General features: G+C 41.5%; 1 protein-coding gene across 1 annotated transcript in view; it reads right to left on the bottom strand.

The window, feature by feature from the left end:
- LOC138964562 (protein tyrosine phosphatase domain-containing protein 1-like) overlaps positions 1-18,355 on the bottom strand; it is a 36,292-nt gene that overhangs the window by 16,004 nt on the left and 1,933 nt on the right. Inside the window, exons 2-11 of the mRNA XM_070336554.1 lie at positions 11,430-11,560; positions 9,289-9,454; positions 7,607-7,687; positions 7,009-7,124; positions 6,255-6,276; positions 5,824-5,930; positions 4,589-4,676; positions 4,002-4,091; positions 2,440-2,539; positions 1,124-2,044 (exon numbers count right to left, since the gene is read on the bottom strand). Of these exons, the coding sequence (XP_070192655.1) occupies positions 1,124-2,044; positions 2,440-2,539; positions 4,002-4,091; positions 4,589-4,676; positions 5,824-5,930; positions 6,255-6,276; positions 7,009-7,124; positions 7,607-7,687; positions 9,289-9,454; positions 11,430-11,514 (1,776 nt within the window). The 5' untranslated portion in view covers positions 11,515-11,560. The remainder of the gene's footprint in view (positions 1-1,123; positions 2,045-2,439; positions 2,540-4,001; positions 4,092-4,588; positions 4,677-5,823; positions 5,931-6,254; positions 6,277-7,008; positions 7,125-7,606; positions 7,688-9,288; positions 9,455-11,429; positions 11,561-18,355) is intronic.

Below are 18,355 nucleotides of genomic sequence, written 5' to 3' on the forward strand. Positions count from 1 at the left end.
ACTAACGCACTCCCGTGTTTACAAAGTGTAGTTTGCCCACAATCGATGTCAAACGCACCATAAGACCATATAATGACGATATGTCACCATGCGCGGACCATAATACATGCATTACAGCTTGTTCTAGCCTCTGAAAAAGTGAGGATGTCAACAAAGCCGCGGTGTTAGCTCCCTTGCATCAACGTTACATGTGTTGCCAAATCTATAAATAGGACCATCTAGATCAAAATAAAAATTCAAATATCTCAACATTTAAGGGCTCCTAGACCACAATATTTTGCAGGGAACTTAATTTAGTCTGTCTCCAGCTCTGGGTAAAGCAATTAGCGTGTATATTCATCAGCTTTCTATGCCTTTAAGCTATGAATGGATATGTGGGAATTAAATCAAGTTGGTTCAACTTAAAAATACAAACTCTTATTTTAAGGCTTCGATGCAATAAAAAAAAAAGTGTAATCCAGACAGCAACTATGAGAAATCAGCACACATTAATCATCAGCTTTAAATTTATAAAGTGGTCTCTAACCAAACTTCCTGAGCATGTTCTGATTGTTCATTAGCGCACACATACACACGAGCGAGTGAGAAAAAGTGCGGGTGGGAGGGTGTTCTTCTTCTTCAGCGTTCCAGAATTGTCTGGTTACGTGTGAGCTCGTTTGCCCATTTGGGTTCCCCAAACTATACTCTGAGAGCATAGTCAGCTTCACTCCGCTTTCGTTGAGTAGGCATGCTGGGTATTTTCGTTTCCATAACCCACCGTACTCCGACATGGATTACAGGATCTTTTCCGTGCGCACTTGGTCTTGTGCTTCCGTGTACACACGAAGGGGGTTAAGTCACTAGCATGTCTGCACATAATTTGACCTGGGAGATCGGAAAAATCTCCACTCTTAACCCACCAGGCGGCAGCGACCGGGATTCGAACTCACGACCTCTCGATTAGGAGGCCGACGTCTCAACACCACGTCACTGCGCCCGTCGGGCGGGTGTTAAGGTACACCCTTGTTTAGAGATCCCTCCTTTTTAAGACCTGATTTCCTAAGACTTTTTAGGTTATAAAAATGGAGGTTCCACTGCACACATAAAGCAACCGAAACAAAAATCAACAAAAACAAATGCATACCTCAATGTTGTCAGCTTTTTGCCTTGCTTCATCCGAATACTCCATAGCAGCCATAGCTTTACATATTTTTAATTCTGCTGCCGTGTCAACACCAGGACTGAGCAAGCTCGTCCTTCCCGTGGAACAAACATCTGACTTCCCCTCCGACGCTGTGCTTTGTCCATCCCAGTTTGACGTTCCTTCTTTATTCTCCGTCACTTCAGTACCTTTCCCCTCCTCTGTTCTTTTGCTGCGACCTTTCAGTCTTTCCACCAGTCCTTTCTTCTTTAATTTTCGTTTTCTGTCTGGGTCATTTCCATTGCTTACAATGCTGTCTGTGGGGTTTTGATCACTGGTGGAAGGAGAAGACTGTCTACCGCTATCTGCTACCTGCTTAGATAACTGTGTGTCTGATGGACTCTGGCTGCTCTCACCCTCAGACTGTCTGGATTTGTTTTGGTCGGAAGACCCACCACATTTGCCTTCTTCAGGTGCAGAATCAGACTTGTCTTTTTTCTTTTCGTTATCCACTTTCTCTGCTGCACTGGCCCCAAAAGCGATACCGTCATCATCGGAAAGGTTGTCATAATTGTCATCTAAACAAACGCCACCATTAATGTCGTCACCATCGAGGGTCAAATCTGTGCTGCCCACTCCGCTGCTAGTGTCCTGCTCCTCTGGCTGTAACAGCATCCCCTTCAAGCGAGCGTTGGGCAGATCCTCAAAGCTCTTGCTGCACTGCAGGGGCTGGGCGTCGGGCTCCTTCAGGTCAATGTCGGAGCGCACGGAGAGCTTGGAGAAAGAGGTTTTGAGGCCGGAGCCACGATGGTCCAGGTTGACGATGCTAGAGTTAATGGTCGACCTGGAGCTTTCATGAGACCTGGACAGTGCCTTGCTCTTCCCTGCTAGCTCCAATAATCGCTCGCAGCATACATACACCACCTTCACAAAAAATGTCTAAGTTAGTTTCGGAGATAGAATTCAGACAAACCTGAAACAGCACATGACACTATCTGGCCAGTTCTAGCCATCAGTACATAACCTGCAACAGAAACCTCCTTGTTAATTTTGAAGAGAACAATTAATGTTTGACTCTTCTCTCAAATAATTAATCTGATGTCTCAATACCTTAAATAATAATCCAAGTCTTCTTCGAAAATAAAAAAATACTTTTATTTACGTTTGCTATCTGCAAAACAACTTCCAAGCTTAATCATGATAAAAAGAAGGAGTAATTCTGGCAGCAAATGGCATACCCATTTCCATTAACATCCTCAAGACTTGTAGAATGTGTTTATTTAGTAAGAAACATACTAAGAATTTGACAACCTAGCTACCTTTGGAATATGTCTGAGTTTGCGAGCCTCAAAGCCGTGCAACAAGTGACTTTGCCGGTTGAGAAAATGTTTGAAAGATACTTCTGAAGCCCCAGGTATTCTGCACACAAAAAATAAAAAATAAAAATAAATCATAGATCAATAAATAAATTATTAAACAGTAACACCGCCAATAAAGACAAACTTTTTTGGAATTCTGATGTTCATTCTGTTGCCAGCCTTCCTCTTTTCAGTGTCTGTTTGAACACTTTCTGTACTTAGAAATAAAACCTACATGTAGTTCATTTCTTATTCTATTTGCATCTTGTTATGGCGAGTTCAAGTGCTAACAAATAAACAAATACAAATGCGAACAAAGCCCTGAAAACACACACCCTTTGGTGTATCTTTTGGATAAACATATGCACGATGGGCACTCATCCAAAAAGTTTTTGAAGTGATCAAATTTCATCGTCCCATTTTGTTTCCTCACGTGTACCCCTAAAACCCGCCCACCACACTACACACACACCTGTTTCCCTCTCAAAAATGTGCTACACTGGCAACATTTACTGTTGCAGCATGTGTACAATGACTCCCTCTCTTTCTCCCCTGAATATCAAAAGCAAAAGCCTCTGCCCCACAATTCTCTCTCTCCTCTATCTTCTCACCCCTGCCTCTCCTGACCATGAAACATTTACTGCTGCAGCCTTTGTACACTTTCTCCCTCTCTTTCTCCCCTGAACATCAGAGGCAAACTCTCTTTCTCTCCTGAACATCAGAGGCAAACTCTCTTTCTCCCCTGAACATCAGAGGCAAACTCGCTTTCTCCCCTGAACATCAAAGGCAAACTCTCTTTCTCCCCTGAACATCAGAGGCAAACTCTCTTTCTTCCCTGAACATCAGAGGCAAACTCACTTTCTCCCCTGAACATCAGAGGCAAACTCACTTTCTCTCCTGAACATCAGAGGCAAACTCACTTTCTCCCCTGAACATCAGAGGCAAACTCTCTTTCTCCCCTGAACATCAGAGGCAAACTCTCTTTCTCCCCTGAACATCAAAAGCAAACTCTCTTTCTCTCCTGAACATCAGAGGCAAACTCACTTTCTTCCCTGAACATCAGAGGCAAACTCTCTTTCTCCCCTGAACATCAGAGGCAAACTCTCTTTCTCCCCTGAACATCAGAGGCAAACTCTCTTTCTCCCCTGAACATCAGAGGCAAACTCTCTTTCTCCCCTGAACATCAGAGGCAAACTCACTTTCTTCCCTGAACATCAGAGGCAAACTCTCTTTCTCCCCTGTGGAGGCTCTTTGTAAGACCACCAGCTTCATTACCAGAGCTGGACTCCAAGTTTAACATTGGCGAACGACAAGAAGAAGAAGAAGATCAGAGGCAAACTCACTTTCTTCCCTGAACATCAGAGGCAAACTCACTTTCTCCCTTGAACATCAGAGGCAAAAGCCTCTGCCATTCAACTCGCAAAATTATCTCTCTCCTTCTCTCTTCCCTTCCCCACCTCCCCTGCCCCACTACTTGCCAGCCTTTTACCTGTCCAACATTCCCATCATGCAAAACTACTCACTTTGAAGGGAATATGGTCCTGAATGGTTTCAGGTGAGTCTCAAAGTCTGACACGGTTTGCACCTGCTGACTGGTCTGTATGGCTCCTGGCCTGCACAGGTAAAAGTCAAACAGCATGTTACTCATAATTATGTTAATTGAATTACAAATAAAAGAGTACCTTCTTTTCCAGTGCAAAATGTATTTTAGACCATCACAAGTCTAATATGAATTTTCTCCAGTGATAGTAATAAGGAGAAGGGAGCTTGAATCAGGTGCTCTTTAATATGTCTGACTGTCCTGAATTAAATCTAAGCATGATTACATATCTGCTGAAATGGACATGCATCAAATATCCCTCCATTCCTGTAAACTACGTTGTGGAATTCTACACAAACTTTGACTCAAGCGAGTACTTGTTTATGTTTTGAATTAACTCTGTTATCTCAAGGAAGAGAAATTACATTGGTGATGCATAAAACGACAAACACGTCACTACAAAATTATAAGCATGTGGTGTATGGGGAATGTCTGTCAGCCCAGCTGTGTGGGTCTGCAAGTATATATGACAGTGTTAGCGGTAGCAGAAAGTCAAACATGATGCTATACCTTCTAGACCTGACGTATCTGACAGCATCCCCAGAATCCATTCTGTTATTGTACACAAGGTAACATGCAATCAGCAGCCCTGTGCGACCTGCAACAAACACCAACAAAGACATTCAAAGTCACAGTGAAAGCTAGAAGTCAAATCACATTACCTTAGTTGCTGCACACCAAATAGTTATCCAACAATACCCAGACCTCTGAACCCCTGTTTTGCACTTGGAGTATTCTCAAGCAAACTTAGTGGATTTTTAGACAAATTAGCGTACTCCACACAGCATTTGAACATCCATGATTCAAACATGTTTCACACGCGTCCGTCACACCGTTAATTAAGTTTACCAATACGTTTAAAACAAATACTTCTTTCAATGTTAACTGACAGAAACTGTAATCATGTGTCAAAATACTGGATCAGCTTCGGGATGCGCTTGTAAAGAAAAGTAGTCTAGGAATTTTTCTCATCGTATTTTTTTCCACTGACCGTACTGCTCGTATTCTTGACAGAAATCGTATGGGTTCCCAGGTCTGAATACCCACATTAAAGGCTGAATCAGGGCATTTCAGATGCCTTAATTGATTGCTTCTACAGCAGCACAATTTCAAACAACTCTGTTAATTGACCCTCAAACATTGCTCTGTCAATAGACAAATTCCGCAAATAACTGTCAGATTTTTATGGGTTGTGGAAGAGTTGCTTTTCCTTGGAAACACTGAGGCAAGCTACATGTGATATGTAGGCCAATGACTAGCAAGCAGACACCGAGTCTCCACACGTGGTCACTCTATCTGTGCACTGAGGGATCGACAATACAGATAGTCAGCCCCAAAGGGGTATTTTCGATCGAACAAAAAGAGCGTTATAGTAATTAGGCATGTTTGAAACAAACATTCATGCAGATCTGTGAAGAAATCCTTTCCCTCATTTTATGGAGAAAGCCTTTGCTTATTTCATGGAGATAGCCATTTGGTCATTTTATGTAGAATTTAACCATTCGCTCATTTTATGGAGAAAGCCATTCGCTCATTTTATTGAGAAAGCCATTCGCTCATTTTATTGAAAAAGCTATTAGTTCATTTTATGAACTGATAATACCAATGAAAATTATGCCATGGCATTGTATGTGATGCTAAGTGTAAGTATATACAAGAATAAGGGGACAGTTACAACCATTTGTTCTGTAGTAGTCCAACAAAAAACTTGCCTCCTTTTAGACATTCATACACAACAAACTTACCAAGCCCTGCATGGCAGTGGACCGCTACCTTCCCCATGGAAACAGAAAACTGCATGACCTTGACAATATCCAGCAAGGTCGACATGGGAGCTATACCATAGTCCTGCCTGAAAATGAAGAAAAGGAAAAAATATCATCAACTTTCGCCCATTTTCTTTATGATACTCCTGTTAGTTATAAATTCACATCTTTTGAAAATAGCATATACAGTTCTGCTGCATTTGCCGTCAATGTTTTGTAAGCTGTTTTACATCTTCTTGGGATAGACTTCACCTTTTGTATTTGATTTGATTTTTCCAATTTTAGGTCTGATGAAAAGAATCCAGCAACATAAGATATGAAAAAAACATAAACAGGGTTTCATGTCAAACACAAGGATATATATAAACTCCTTTAACCATAATTATCGAGGTATCTAGGGTTGGACTTACCACGCAAAGTTGTAGAAGAAAACTGCAAAATAACAAAAAGAAATGTTTTCAATGAATTGTAGACATTAACAACACAAATGAACTCTAACAAATGTCACAACAACACATATAAATTTGAAAAATTCTTCCGACAGTTCACTGAATCACTTTAATCCCTTTCCATAATTATACAAACTAGTGATTTTCTCATACTCTAAAACATTACTTCAACGGCAGAGCTTAATTTCTCACAACTCTTCTAGCCCAAACTGATGAGCTGAAAATGAAGCTAACCCCTGTCTCCGAGATCCAGACATATTCTGATCCATACCACTATATGCCTGAATGCACTTGAAGGTCTGAGAAACAATGGGGCGTAAGCACTCTAAATGCATATGACATGTGCAACAAGGCTAAGTAAGAGTTGTGCAGAACCAGTAATTCATCTTCTGGCAACTCAGAAAATAACAAGCATTAAAATAAAAAAAGCGTCTTTCTTCCTCAAAAAAGGATGATACTATTACTTCTCACTTACCCTTGTTGCAGATGCTGTATGCATTTTGAGCCCTAGTACGTCCCTATTTTTCTCAGATCTTAAAATAGCACCTCATTTGATTCAGATTTTAAAGGTTTTACATAGTTTCTCCCATTTCTTGTATATATGGCTTCTTTACAATGACAAAAATATGTAGATTCCCAAAGAATTGATTTCCTTTTCTTCATTGAAAATTCTTCAAACACAACATTTAGTTTCAATCAATTCACATAGTCTTACTTTCTTTTGCCATGAGCAGCTGAGGATTGTATGAGAAGCCGCTAGAATCGTTGCCGAAACCACAAGACGCATGCTCCCCTGGCTGCTGAAGGTTGATAACTGTCTTGATGTTATTCCTGTTCATGTGATTTCACAAAACTTGTTGTCATATTTTCATGCGAGAAAAGTATTGTACCAGTCCAAATGTTTCTACAAGTGCATACACTAGGGACTGGCATAGATTTACACATTTTGATACCAAAGGAAATCTACTTCTGAACAGACTAGTAGAATTAATTTGTGGTTTATCCAACTGCGTAGAAGTCTGTGGCTATTCTAATACTGTGAAAACTTTCCTCTGTTTTGAATTCTGTTGAATTCAGGGTATTGAATCGACAATTTATCTTAGAATGAGAAGCAAAGTGAACATACAAAATTATCAAACAAAATATCATTCAAACGAAAAGTAAATTAATGGTAGAAACCTGAAACAGGAATAAACTCGAGCATAAATAAAACTGAGCAAAATTAATCATCATCTATTTATGATTTGTAATCTTAGTGAACTACAAAACAGAATCTGATACTGTCCATGACAAAGAAGTGGTCCTCTACTTACTCTTGAAACTGCTCCAGAATGTTGTATTTCTCAATGCCATTATTGGAGGGTCTGGCCATGGCAAGAATATTGTCCGTCACCCTGTCATTAAAAACAAGAGGCGAAGCCTTCAAGGCTCACGTAAGAAATCGACAAACAGTAACACAAACTCAATCACTCAGTCACACATACACACACACAGTAAGCATAGGTGACACGGTGCAAGAGTGCGAGACACTAGATCTAGATCTGTCTGTCTGTAGCCTACTTACGGGGACACGACTGCCAGATGGCCAGATTGACACTGCGCTTTCGACAGCGCTTCCTCGCGCAGACACTGGAAACACGCTGTGCAGATTAACCTGTAGGAAATCTCCTTTGGTATCTTCTTTATCTATTTTTCTGGAGCTACGAAACCGAACAATGTGAAATCGTCTTCTCCGAATCGGCGAACTGCAGCTCGGTGATAACTGTATCTATACCACAATCCTTCACGCGATCTGACCTAACCTTGACCCCTGACCTGGTCTACATACCACACACGACACAAACCAGTCAGCTGTTTTTACCCCCCCAAAACCCCCCACCACCCGTTTTCTTTGGATACACACTTTAACTACATACGTGCCGACGAAATGTTGATCATTGCTTCAATACTTTGAAGCTGTTGCTTGAATAATAACCAGGTAAAATTAGTATTTCGGTGTTCAGTCAAATGTTAAAGTTTCTACCACAGACATACATACATACGCATGCACGCACGCATGCACGCACAGACAGACAAAAGTTAGCATCGCATAGGCTACACTTACGTGAGCCAAAAACCACCGAGTTAGCACAAAGAACAAACAATTTCTATGTAACGGAGCTACCATATTTAAAAAAAAGTACAACTGTGTGTGATCAAATATATATACAGCAGTCAGACAATGCATTAGCCACTGTGCAGCTCCTTACTCTTAACACACCCTAATTAATCAATCAAACTCCATACGGACGGACACTGCTCAGTACTAAACCTCCCCATTACTCAGGTGAGTCAACAATTATTGCATTGTACTCCTTATCCCCTCCCGAATTCAAAAATATATAGATGTCATACTTACTCTGAAAATGTGCTCAGAATTAACACTTTCCACCCCATTTATGTTGACCAAGTTTTTTTTAGCCCAGACCAGCGGTGCTGCAGCAGGTCACTCAGAATTGTAGTAACTGTGTAGTAACTGTGTAGTAACACGCTGGAATGCAGGCGTTAGATGGAAGTTACAGGAAGCGACTGAAGCTAACAGTCTGAGCAAATATATATATCCGTACCTGGTCAGATAGAGCCATATGAGTGGGTACGGATATATCCATACCTGGGAGACAATGAGTTAAAGAAAATTGGTGTATGCATTTTGTGCACTACGTTAGCATGCTCCACTGAGACGATCACAATCCATCTCGGTCATTGGGTTTCCAACCACTTGTAGTCCCGGTGATGACCAGATTTCAGTGTTGATTTTGTTTTAGGCCAACAGATTGACTAAATGTGTTGATATCGCTCCACACAACTTGTTAGTCTTGAGATATTATGCAGTAAAATCTTGTACATGTGCGTCTAGACACACGCACAGCAGAAGTTCCACGATTACGTTTGTACACTGAAAAAAAACCAAGTCAACCTTGACACCCACATCCTCTTCCCATTAAAACCAACTCACCACTCAGAGTACAGCCCCTGTATAACCATCTGCTCTGGTTTCCAGTTGTCGGCTGTGCAATACTTGCACTTCTTGCCGCCGCAAAACATAGCGCACTGACTTTCTCCTGCCATCATTCTCCGCGCCGTCTCCGAAATCTTGTTGTACTTGGCTGTTGGTGTACCGCCTGTAAATCAATAATAATAATAATAATGATAATTAACACTTATCAATCGCCTTTTCTCGCCAGATCTCACAACCATGTACAATAGCAAAACAGACACAGACACACATACACTCACACTCACACACACAACACACACACATATGATAAATCCAACTAATACAGTGAATATAAAACAACTATCCCAGAGCCCCCAAAATATCCAAAATTGTACAATTCCAAAAAACAAACTCCAAAACACTGAGTTACGACCTATACATACATATTTATGCACTCAAAAAAAAGTTTCAAAAACACTTGCACAAAGAGTTAATTATCATTAAAGCACAAGTATAACTGTGAGTTGTACATACTGTTTGGTTTTTTCTAATTGATCATAATCATATGCAACTGCCAGCAAACTTTACATGAAACTATTAGTACTACATAATAAATCAATCATCTACACCAAAAAGGAACTGTAGACATGCACAAACACATACAAGAGCTATCCCCTGCACACACAAACACATACAAGAGCTATCCCCTGCAAACACAAACACATACAAGAATACTCCCCAACCCCCACCCTCCCCACTCCTCTGTCTCATCTCTATTTTCTGCAAGTACTCTGATTTTTTAAGATGGGGGGGGGGGGGGGGGGGGGGTATTAATTGTTTCAGATTTTTTTTAAACACTTATAGACACTGTCGGGTGTAATGTAAATTATTTTCTGAGTAAACAAAAATAGTCTACTCTGAAAATGACGTAAGCCTTTAGAGACTTCAAAAATATTTAGTCAGCAGAATTAAAAGGTTGCACCGTCATAACCCACCTACCTTACCTTAATTGCTTCAACAAAAATACGTTAATTTGTCTGGACAGATCAAACACAGCTCTCAATGATTTTAGCTAAGTCATTGGTATGAATGGTCAAGCTGGCCATTGTGTGGACTGTTGGGGCAATAAAGCTCTCCACACCACTCAGCCTCAGGCTTGACCTATTGTCACAAGGTAGACTAGGAGAGCAGTATACCCTCCTTTGATAAATACAGTGTACATGTAGTACTGTCACACCTGAAAAACTGTTTTAGGTCACCAACTCAGATCAAAACATGAATAGTTAGTTAGTTTACTTGTTAGAACACTGAACCATAAAATACTTGTTTGCTATTCTGCTCACTCCTTCATTCAAAATTGAGGAGCAGATATGGTTTTTAGCAATAACATACAAGAAAATAGTAAACAACACTCATTTTAATTGGTGCATGCTAAAAGTCAATACGAGATTGCATACAATTTAGTACCCCACTAATTTGTGAGACTCCCTCCTTTTTGAACACACACTTTTCTCGGATTTTGTACCCAGTAGGTCTTAAAGGCTGCGATATACGTAGCATTCATTAATTAATTCATATTGTTTACATGTGCCAATAATGTTATAAAACTGTACCTAAGGGGATATAATAACGATTGGCTGTAGCTTTCGAACACAGAACAAATTATTTCAGTATTGCAAAGTGGTGTTGATAGTGTCGAATGTAAACAGAACAGTTTCAAAGTGAAAGTGGATGTTTTCCGAAATTGCGAAGTTAACAAGAATACAGAAAAGCGCGCTTTCCTGATTAGCACAATACGCTACCGCGCTAATCTGGCGTGTCAATATCACTACGTTTTGCACGTGGAAGGTGAGCGATTTCCTTCACGCGGGGATTGATGAAGCTGTACTGTCTGTGTTGACGGTCTAAAAATAGCCCAAGTCCTGGAGAACTGTTGCTTCAGTGTATACATAGCAATAAAGAATTAATTATTTCTCGTAATTGGTAAGGACTTCAAACCTAAAACTTTGCAGGAAGCTTAATTTATACATCCCCGCAATGATGGAAAAAGCCCTGGAAGTAATTAAACTAATTAAATAGGACTATGTCAGCCTTTAAAATGGGGGTTCCACAGTAAAGATTAACTCTCTAACCAACTGGTAAAGAATTGGTCAGTTTACCTTGGTTACGTTCAGATTCCTTGACCGGCCCCCACTGCAGGTCCTCCTGACCGGGGTGCACGTGTTCATCCGGATCAGGATCCATGCTGTTGCTCACTCCTTGCTCTCCACTCACCGCCGCGCTGTCACGTCTGCAAGCAAAGGACTCAAATTCTCAACACACATAGAATATTCTGCTCGGAAAAATCTCCACCCTTAACCCACCAGGCAGCTGCGGCCGGGATTTGAACTCATAACCTTCAGCATAGGACTAGGAGGCCGATGTCTTATCCACCAGGTCACTGCGTCCGTCTGACCTGGTCCCATTAGGGTTTCACGACACATATATTAAGTTATAACCACTGTACAGAAAAACCTAGGGCTATGATTTTGAGACACTCTGGTGAGAGGAAACTTCCACACAAAGAATGCATTCTCTTGCCTGTTGGTGTTAATCAAAGTGTCCCTACTGGGAGCCTTCCCCTTTGAGGCAGGGACACTTTTAGCTGATCCCATGGATGTCCTTTCGAGGCAGGTAACATTGGCTGTAAACTAAACCCTGTAACACACACACTCTCTGATGAGAGGGCTGGACTTTTGAATAAAGGATGCTTGCCGCCAGTCTTCGAATGTAACCAAAATGTCCTTTTCATGAAAAAGACACCCACTGACTGTACGTGATGAAATTGTTCTGACTCCGGCACACAGACAGTAAGTATAACTAGTCTTCTGATTTAACTAAAGAAAACCAGCTGAATAAGAGAACATCCAGTCTTCATGCAGTTAAAGGATGCAACATAACACTGAGACACACAAAGCCTATACTAACATTAGCACCACTCTTTTAGTTTGAACTTTAAACAACTGTGCTTCACGGTCTCCGTGTATTAAAATCAATCATAGCCAAGATGCCGCAACCCAAGAAAGTCATGCGGTCTGCAAATACAGTAACATTTGTCAGAGGAACAGATTGATTGAACTGATATATATATATATGTCTGCAAGATGGTATGTTAAATGCTGTGGTACCTGTGATGTGAGGCCCCCTCAGATCAGAGGACACCTCCCAATAAAAGACACTGTCATCCGTTTGCATCTTGACAGACCAAAACCTGTTGTGACAACAGGTCAGACACCTGCAATGAGGGGGCACTTTTCACTGGTCCCATTAAGGGTGTCATTTCACCACAGGTACCACTGTATGATAATTTCATCAGAACACTGTGAGCAGGGCCGGCTCTTACTGACTTGCTTTCTGCTTCAACATACTAATGGCTTAATGTATTGATTTACCTTTACCAGTTTCACCTCCATGAAGCTCATTATCTTGACACAATTTGCTACTTCTGCACAATGAATGTCATGATGCTATTGACAAAAGGAGATGTAAACAGATTAAGTTACATCGACTTATTACTGAACTCACTGGAATGATATTGTGTCATCAGAATAACCTTAGAAGGTTGGTGCTTTGAAAGATACACAATACTATTCCCATGCCACCTGATAATATCCAATTTCCTTACAGAGGTCTGCTGGAGGGAGGGGCAGCCAGAAAGACTCAGTAAGTTAGAGAATGAGAGAGATCGAGACACACATACTTTGATATATTCTTCAGTGAGAAAAATTAGGACTTGATATACAGACAAAAAGAGAGAGACTGGGCTTAACCCAGCAGGATATTATATGAACATGTACACTTAAAAGTATTCAGTGACTCAGACTTTAAATGAGCACATTTGCCTTTTGTAGTACATTTTGTTTCAAACAACATGTAATAATAATCCCCCGAAGAAAAGGTATGGCGGCCTAAATCAGTCATACACGTAAAAACCCGCTCATGCAAAAGATAAGATAAGATTTTATATAGTCCTGTGAGATATTACCCTCATGGAAATTCGGGCTGCTTTCTCACAGGGGAAAGCGAGCTGATGTACAGTACAGCATTACCGAATTTTGTTCCTGCATGCGTGTATAATTCGTGTTCCCAAGCCCTGAGACTTTCGCTGTGAACTCGGGTTCTTTATCATGCGCATGTACGTGTGCACACCGCGTTGTTTTCAGACACAGAGGACAGTCTGCGCAAAGTTGAGTCTGGGCAATAAATCTCTCGGTGAACATTAGGATCGAAGCTATGCTGATAGTGACAACTGGTTTTGAAACCAGCGCCACTAACCAACTCAACTATTTCCCCGTCCCGGAGTGTATACTTAGAAATTGCAGCCTATGAACACAGAAGTCTGAAAAACTCTTGAGACCTTAATTTTTCAGATTTTGGGTGTCTTAAAATAGAGGTGCAGTTAAACCTCCAACTAACGACCTTGAAAATGTCCAGAAAAATTGGTTGTAAAAAGGAGGGGTCTTTATTCAATATTGGGAATGTGAGGGTAGGGTTTCATCACAGAAGAAGGCAACTTTTTTTAGAACGTTTCCTGTCACAGCTTTCCCACCTGTTGCAAATATATAGACTCCTTGTCGATTATTGATTTAATCAGTGTCAATTATTCGGGTATCCATTTAATGAGTTAGCGAGCACACAATCAAAGAATTTAACATACACAAACAAACCTGTTATTTTTATGCTAATTACACATAACAGTTCATGTTTCATTAAGGTAGCACGCCCACACCAGGAAGTATTGCACTCAATGCAATTGTATACCCGAGCTGCAAAACGTCAGACGTTATACTGTAATATCCCATGACCTCCCTTCTTTGTCTCTGTTACTTCAGTATGGGTATATATGTTGTATTTTTATAGCTCAATAAATACATCATGGACTCCAAAAAATATATGATAGTGCAGATTCCGATTTGGGCAAAGGACTACTTTCCTCCCGACCTTTGACCTCGCGCCGAACAATGTGACACATTTGTATGAAGTTCTAAAATCGTATTGCACGGCTCAGAAAACCATATCAGTTGCACGCAAAAATGAATCTCAGAACTGATCTGATGTATGAGATGCAATAAGCAAAAGTTTCTTTCATTATGAAAGCAATGCAGGTCGAAAAAAACGAACATTCAACTTACAAGATAACCAGATGCTAGCGAACCAAAACAAAAACACGAGTACCCTCCCCTTGCATCGTTAGCAGACGACTTTTGAGAATCTGTCGGTAGTGTGTTTTGGTGTGCGCCTTCAGCTATCAAACATCGGCTGTTTCACGTGTTTTGCGAGCAAGTCTACTCTTTTGCCTGGCTCTGCAGTAAGTCCACATATTTTTCCGTAATCCAGTCATATTCCTTCAAAATGCAATCAATCGGCGGTGACAGACGTGTCGGTCGCGTTTTCCTCACACCATACCAGTTTAAGTTCATCCATGCAAACACACTCGCAAAACAGTTTATCACGTAGATACATTTCAAATAGGGAGCAAATGGTTAAATCTAAACCTACATATTTGTTCCCTAAAATTTGCTTCTCTGTCAATAAGCCTAATTACACACGTTCGAGAAAAACAACGTGGAATCGATTCTGAATCGAGTAAGCCAAATGGGTCCCAAACCCGTTTCGCCCGTTCTGCCGACCTGAAACGCAAAACAAAAGAATTGTGCGCTTCAACTAAATTAATTTCTATTCGACTTCATTACTTTCTTGCAACTTATGAACCTTTACTTAAAGCTTTTAAATGGTCTGAAAGTAGTGTTACCGCGTACTTATCGATGCACTCATTCGTTTTATTTTTTCAGCGACGGTCACTTAGTTTAAGGTTGCAAAAGGGCTAAGTCTCGCTGGCAACAGTTTTACCCTGCACAGATCGCAACAGTGCCGCTAGTAGTCTACACTTTGTGTTTGATGGTAGAATGGGATATACAGATTACAACACTCGTGTTGTAACCTATACATATATCTCCTGGGTTGGAACATGCACCTACTGAGCTAGACTGCATTCAGTTCCAGCTGAATAGATCGAGTTATTGAATGTGCATTGACTATATGGCCGTATCAGATTTCATTTCTGTGCATGCAAACCTGTTTATCCCTGTATGGTTGTTAACCGAACTTGGTAATCAATCTATATATATATACGACTTGTGTCTGTCTGTGTGTCTGTGTGTGTTCGCGATGCACGGCCAAAGTTCTCGATGGATCTGCTTCAAATTTGGTGGGCATATTCAGGTAGACCCCGGACACAACCTGGTCGATGAGAATTTTCAACACGTGCTCTCAGCGCGCAGCGCTGAACCGATTTTGGTTTTTCTGTTCATCTTCCCAGATCCATTCCCAGTAACTCTTCCTTATCTTCTCCAGTGTTTTGCGTTTATCTCCCTTCCTTCGTGTGGCGTCAATCCATATTTCCGTTACTATTTTTAGAAGGTCACTGTCGACAACGCTCAATCCATATTCCCGTTTCTATTTTTAGAAGGTCACTGTCCCGGCAAAGCCGGGTATTACTCATACAGTGATGTACATTTTAGTCGGTCTCCGGTCTCTGACCGATCCAATTTCCCCAGGACCTATAGCTTTAACCCCAGCAGGACACAGGTCCGATTAACCTACAGAAGAAGTGGTCAAGGGTCCGATCGTTTTTGACAATGAAGCGGACATGCGGACTGTTCAATTTTCAAGAGGAAAGCTTGTTTCGGTTTTGCCAAGCGAAAGTAAACACTGCGTGAGGAAAGCTGGTTTCGGTTTTGCCAAGCGAAAGTGTGCACTGCGTGTGACCAGTTTGTTGAGTGAACGAGGCACCATATGGGATCTGATTCTTTGAATTAATTTATCCTCAAGTTGGATCAAGAAGAAAAAAAGAAAACCGAACCCATATGGTGCCTCGAGTGCATTCATTGGCTCAGCAATAAATCGTTGAGAGAGGATTCAGTGCACAGAACTTGGTGTGCACGGCTCGAAGAAACCGATTGTGTGTCAAAACCCAGAACATGATCCTGAAAGCAAAACTTGAGGGACCCGCAGAACGGTCAGATGCCTACCTGAAAAACATTGTCGACAGATGGGCAGTGAAAAAAACCCGACAACTGTTCAAATAACTTTGAAATGTGATTCAATCCTTTGAGTATCTAGTCATGACAGTCGCGGAAGGTGGAAGAATTTAAACTGAAAAATCTTTTTAAATGCGGTTTTACGAGTCGTGTTTTTGTCCTATTGAAATTGCAATCTCAGGACACTGTGTCCTATTGATTTTCAGTCTTCAGGACAATTGTCCTAAAGGCTGCTAGAAAAATGTACATCACTGCTCTTACTTATTTTCTCCAGTGTTTTGCGCGTTTATCTCCCTTCCTTCGTACGGGTATTCGGCTCTACTTCTTCCCGGCGAAGCCGTACCCGGCGAAGCGGGTATTCATCTAGTAATTGAATAAATGGACAGTGCTGGCTTGCATGGTGATTTGATCTAAAGAATGAAGGGAAATCTGAAGAGCAAGCAATTAAATAGTGTGACATTCTATTGCTAGCGGTATAAATATATATACCAATCCTGTTTGGGGAAAGTAGAAATGAACAAAATCATGATTTTGTACAACTTCAGACCAAGATTGCTACAACACAGACTCATTATGACTATATGTGAATATGGCTCATGTGACAGAAAAGGTTCCATTAGGTGTACTTCAAAACATATAAACTCGATCAGATCAGAGAAGTGAATTTTTCCCTGCATGCATGTTGTTTTAATAAGGGGAGGGGGTAGCTAGCTAACAACAGAAAACAGAAAAGGCAAGAATAATTCATCATTAAATCCATTTGAATAATTTCAATATAAATAATAACATACATTTCTGAACTCATAAGTGAGCAGAGGTGTCATGACGGCCACTCTGCACTAGCGCCAACAATGATTTTAACCTGTTTTTTAATTCGGTTAGGGCTTTCAGGACCATCGTTGAGGCCTGGCTCCGAGGCGCGAGCCCATAAGCACCCCCTGTCAGAATCCACTCCCTCTGTCCCATTAGATTCCCCTCCCCATGCATTAGATTCCCTTCCCCTCTCTCTTTAGACCCATCCTCCCTCTCCATCCCTATAGCGGCTACCAGTAAGTTCGTCACACGGTAGATTCGTCACCGGTCCCGGTAACTTCGCCACAGTAACTTCTTCGCCACAGTAGTCCGAGCGCGGCTCTCTCTCTCTCCCACCCACCTCCTTCCACCCCTCCCTCTCCTCACATTGAGTTTCTCTGCCTCCTTGACAGTGAGGTTGAAGGAGTCGTGTGTGTGTGTGTGTTAGTGAGTGTGTGTGTGTGTGCGATGGTGTGTGTGAGTGTTTGTGCGTGTGTGTGTGTGTGTGTGTTTTAGTGTGTGTGTGTATGTTCGATGGTGTATGTGAGTGTTTGTCAGTGCGTGTGTGTGCGTGCGTGTCATGGATGTGGGTGTATGTACGTCTCTCTCTCTGTCTCTCTCTCTCACTCTGTCTCTCTCTCTCTTTCTCTCTCTCTCTCTCTCTCTGTCTCTCTCTCTCTCTCTCTCTCTCTCTCTCTCTCTCTCTCTCTCTTTCTCTATCTCTCTCTCTCTCTCTCTCTCTCTCTCTCTCTCTCTCTCTCTCTCTCTCTCTCTCTCTCTCTCTCTCTCTCTCTCTCTCTCTCTCTCTCTCTCTCTCTCTCTCTCTCTCTCTCTCTCTCTCTCTCTCTCTCTCTCTCTCTCTCTCTCTCTCTCTCTCTCTCTCTCTCTCTCTCTCTCTCTCACTACGGGGTGTTGAGAACTGCTCGGACTGTGTCGTCTGAAAACTGCTCAGTTGAGAACTGCACAATGAGTAGATCTCGCGTTTTAAAAGTTAGTAACAACGCTCGGACTGTGCCGTGTGAAAACTGCTCAGCAGTTATCTACGTAATTAACACAAGACCACTATATAATGATGGACAAACTGACAGTTAGCAGAACAGCTCCAGATTCGCTATGGAAAGTGCAGTCGATTGCATTGTGTGTCAGGTGGCGGTCACCAGTAGACAGGAGGCCTTGCTCTGTGATGGGCCATGTGGCAGATGGCAACACCGCAT

The sequence above is a fragment of the Littorina saxatilis genome, linkage group LG4 (assembly GCF_037325665.1).
Source record: "Littorina saxatilis isolate snail1 linkage group LG4, US_GU_Lsax_2.0, whole genome shotgun sequence".
Lineage (NCBI taxonomy): Eukaryota > Metazoa > Mollusca > Gastropoda > Littorinimorpha > Littorinidae > Littorina > Littorina saxatilis.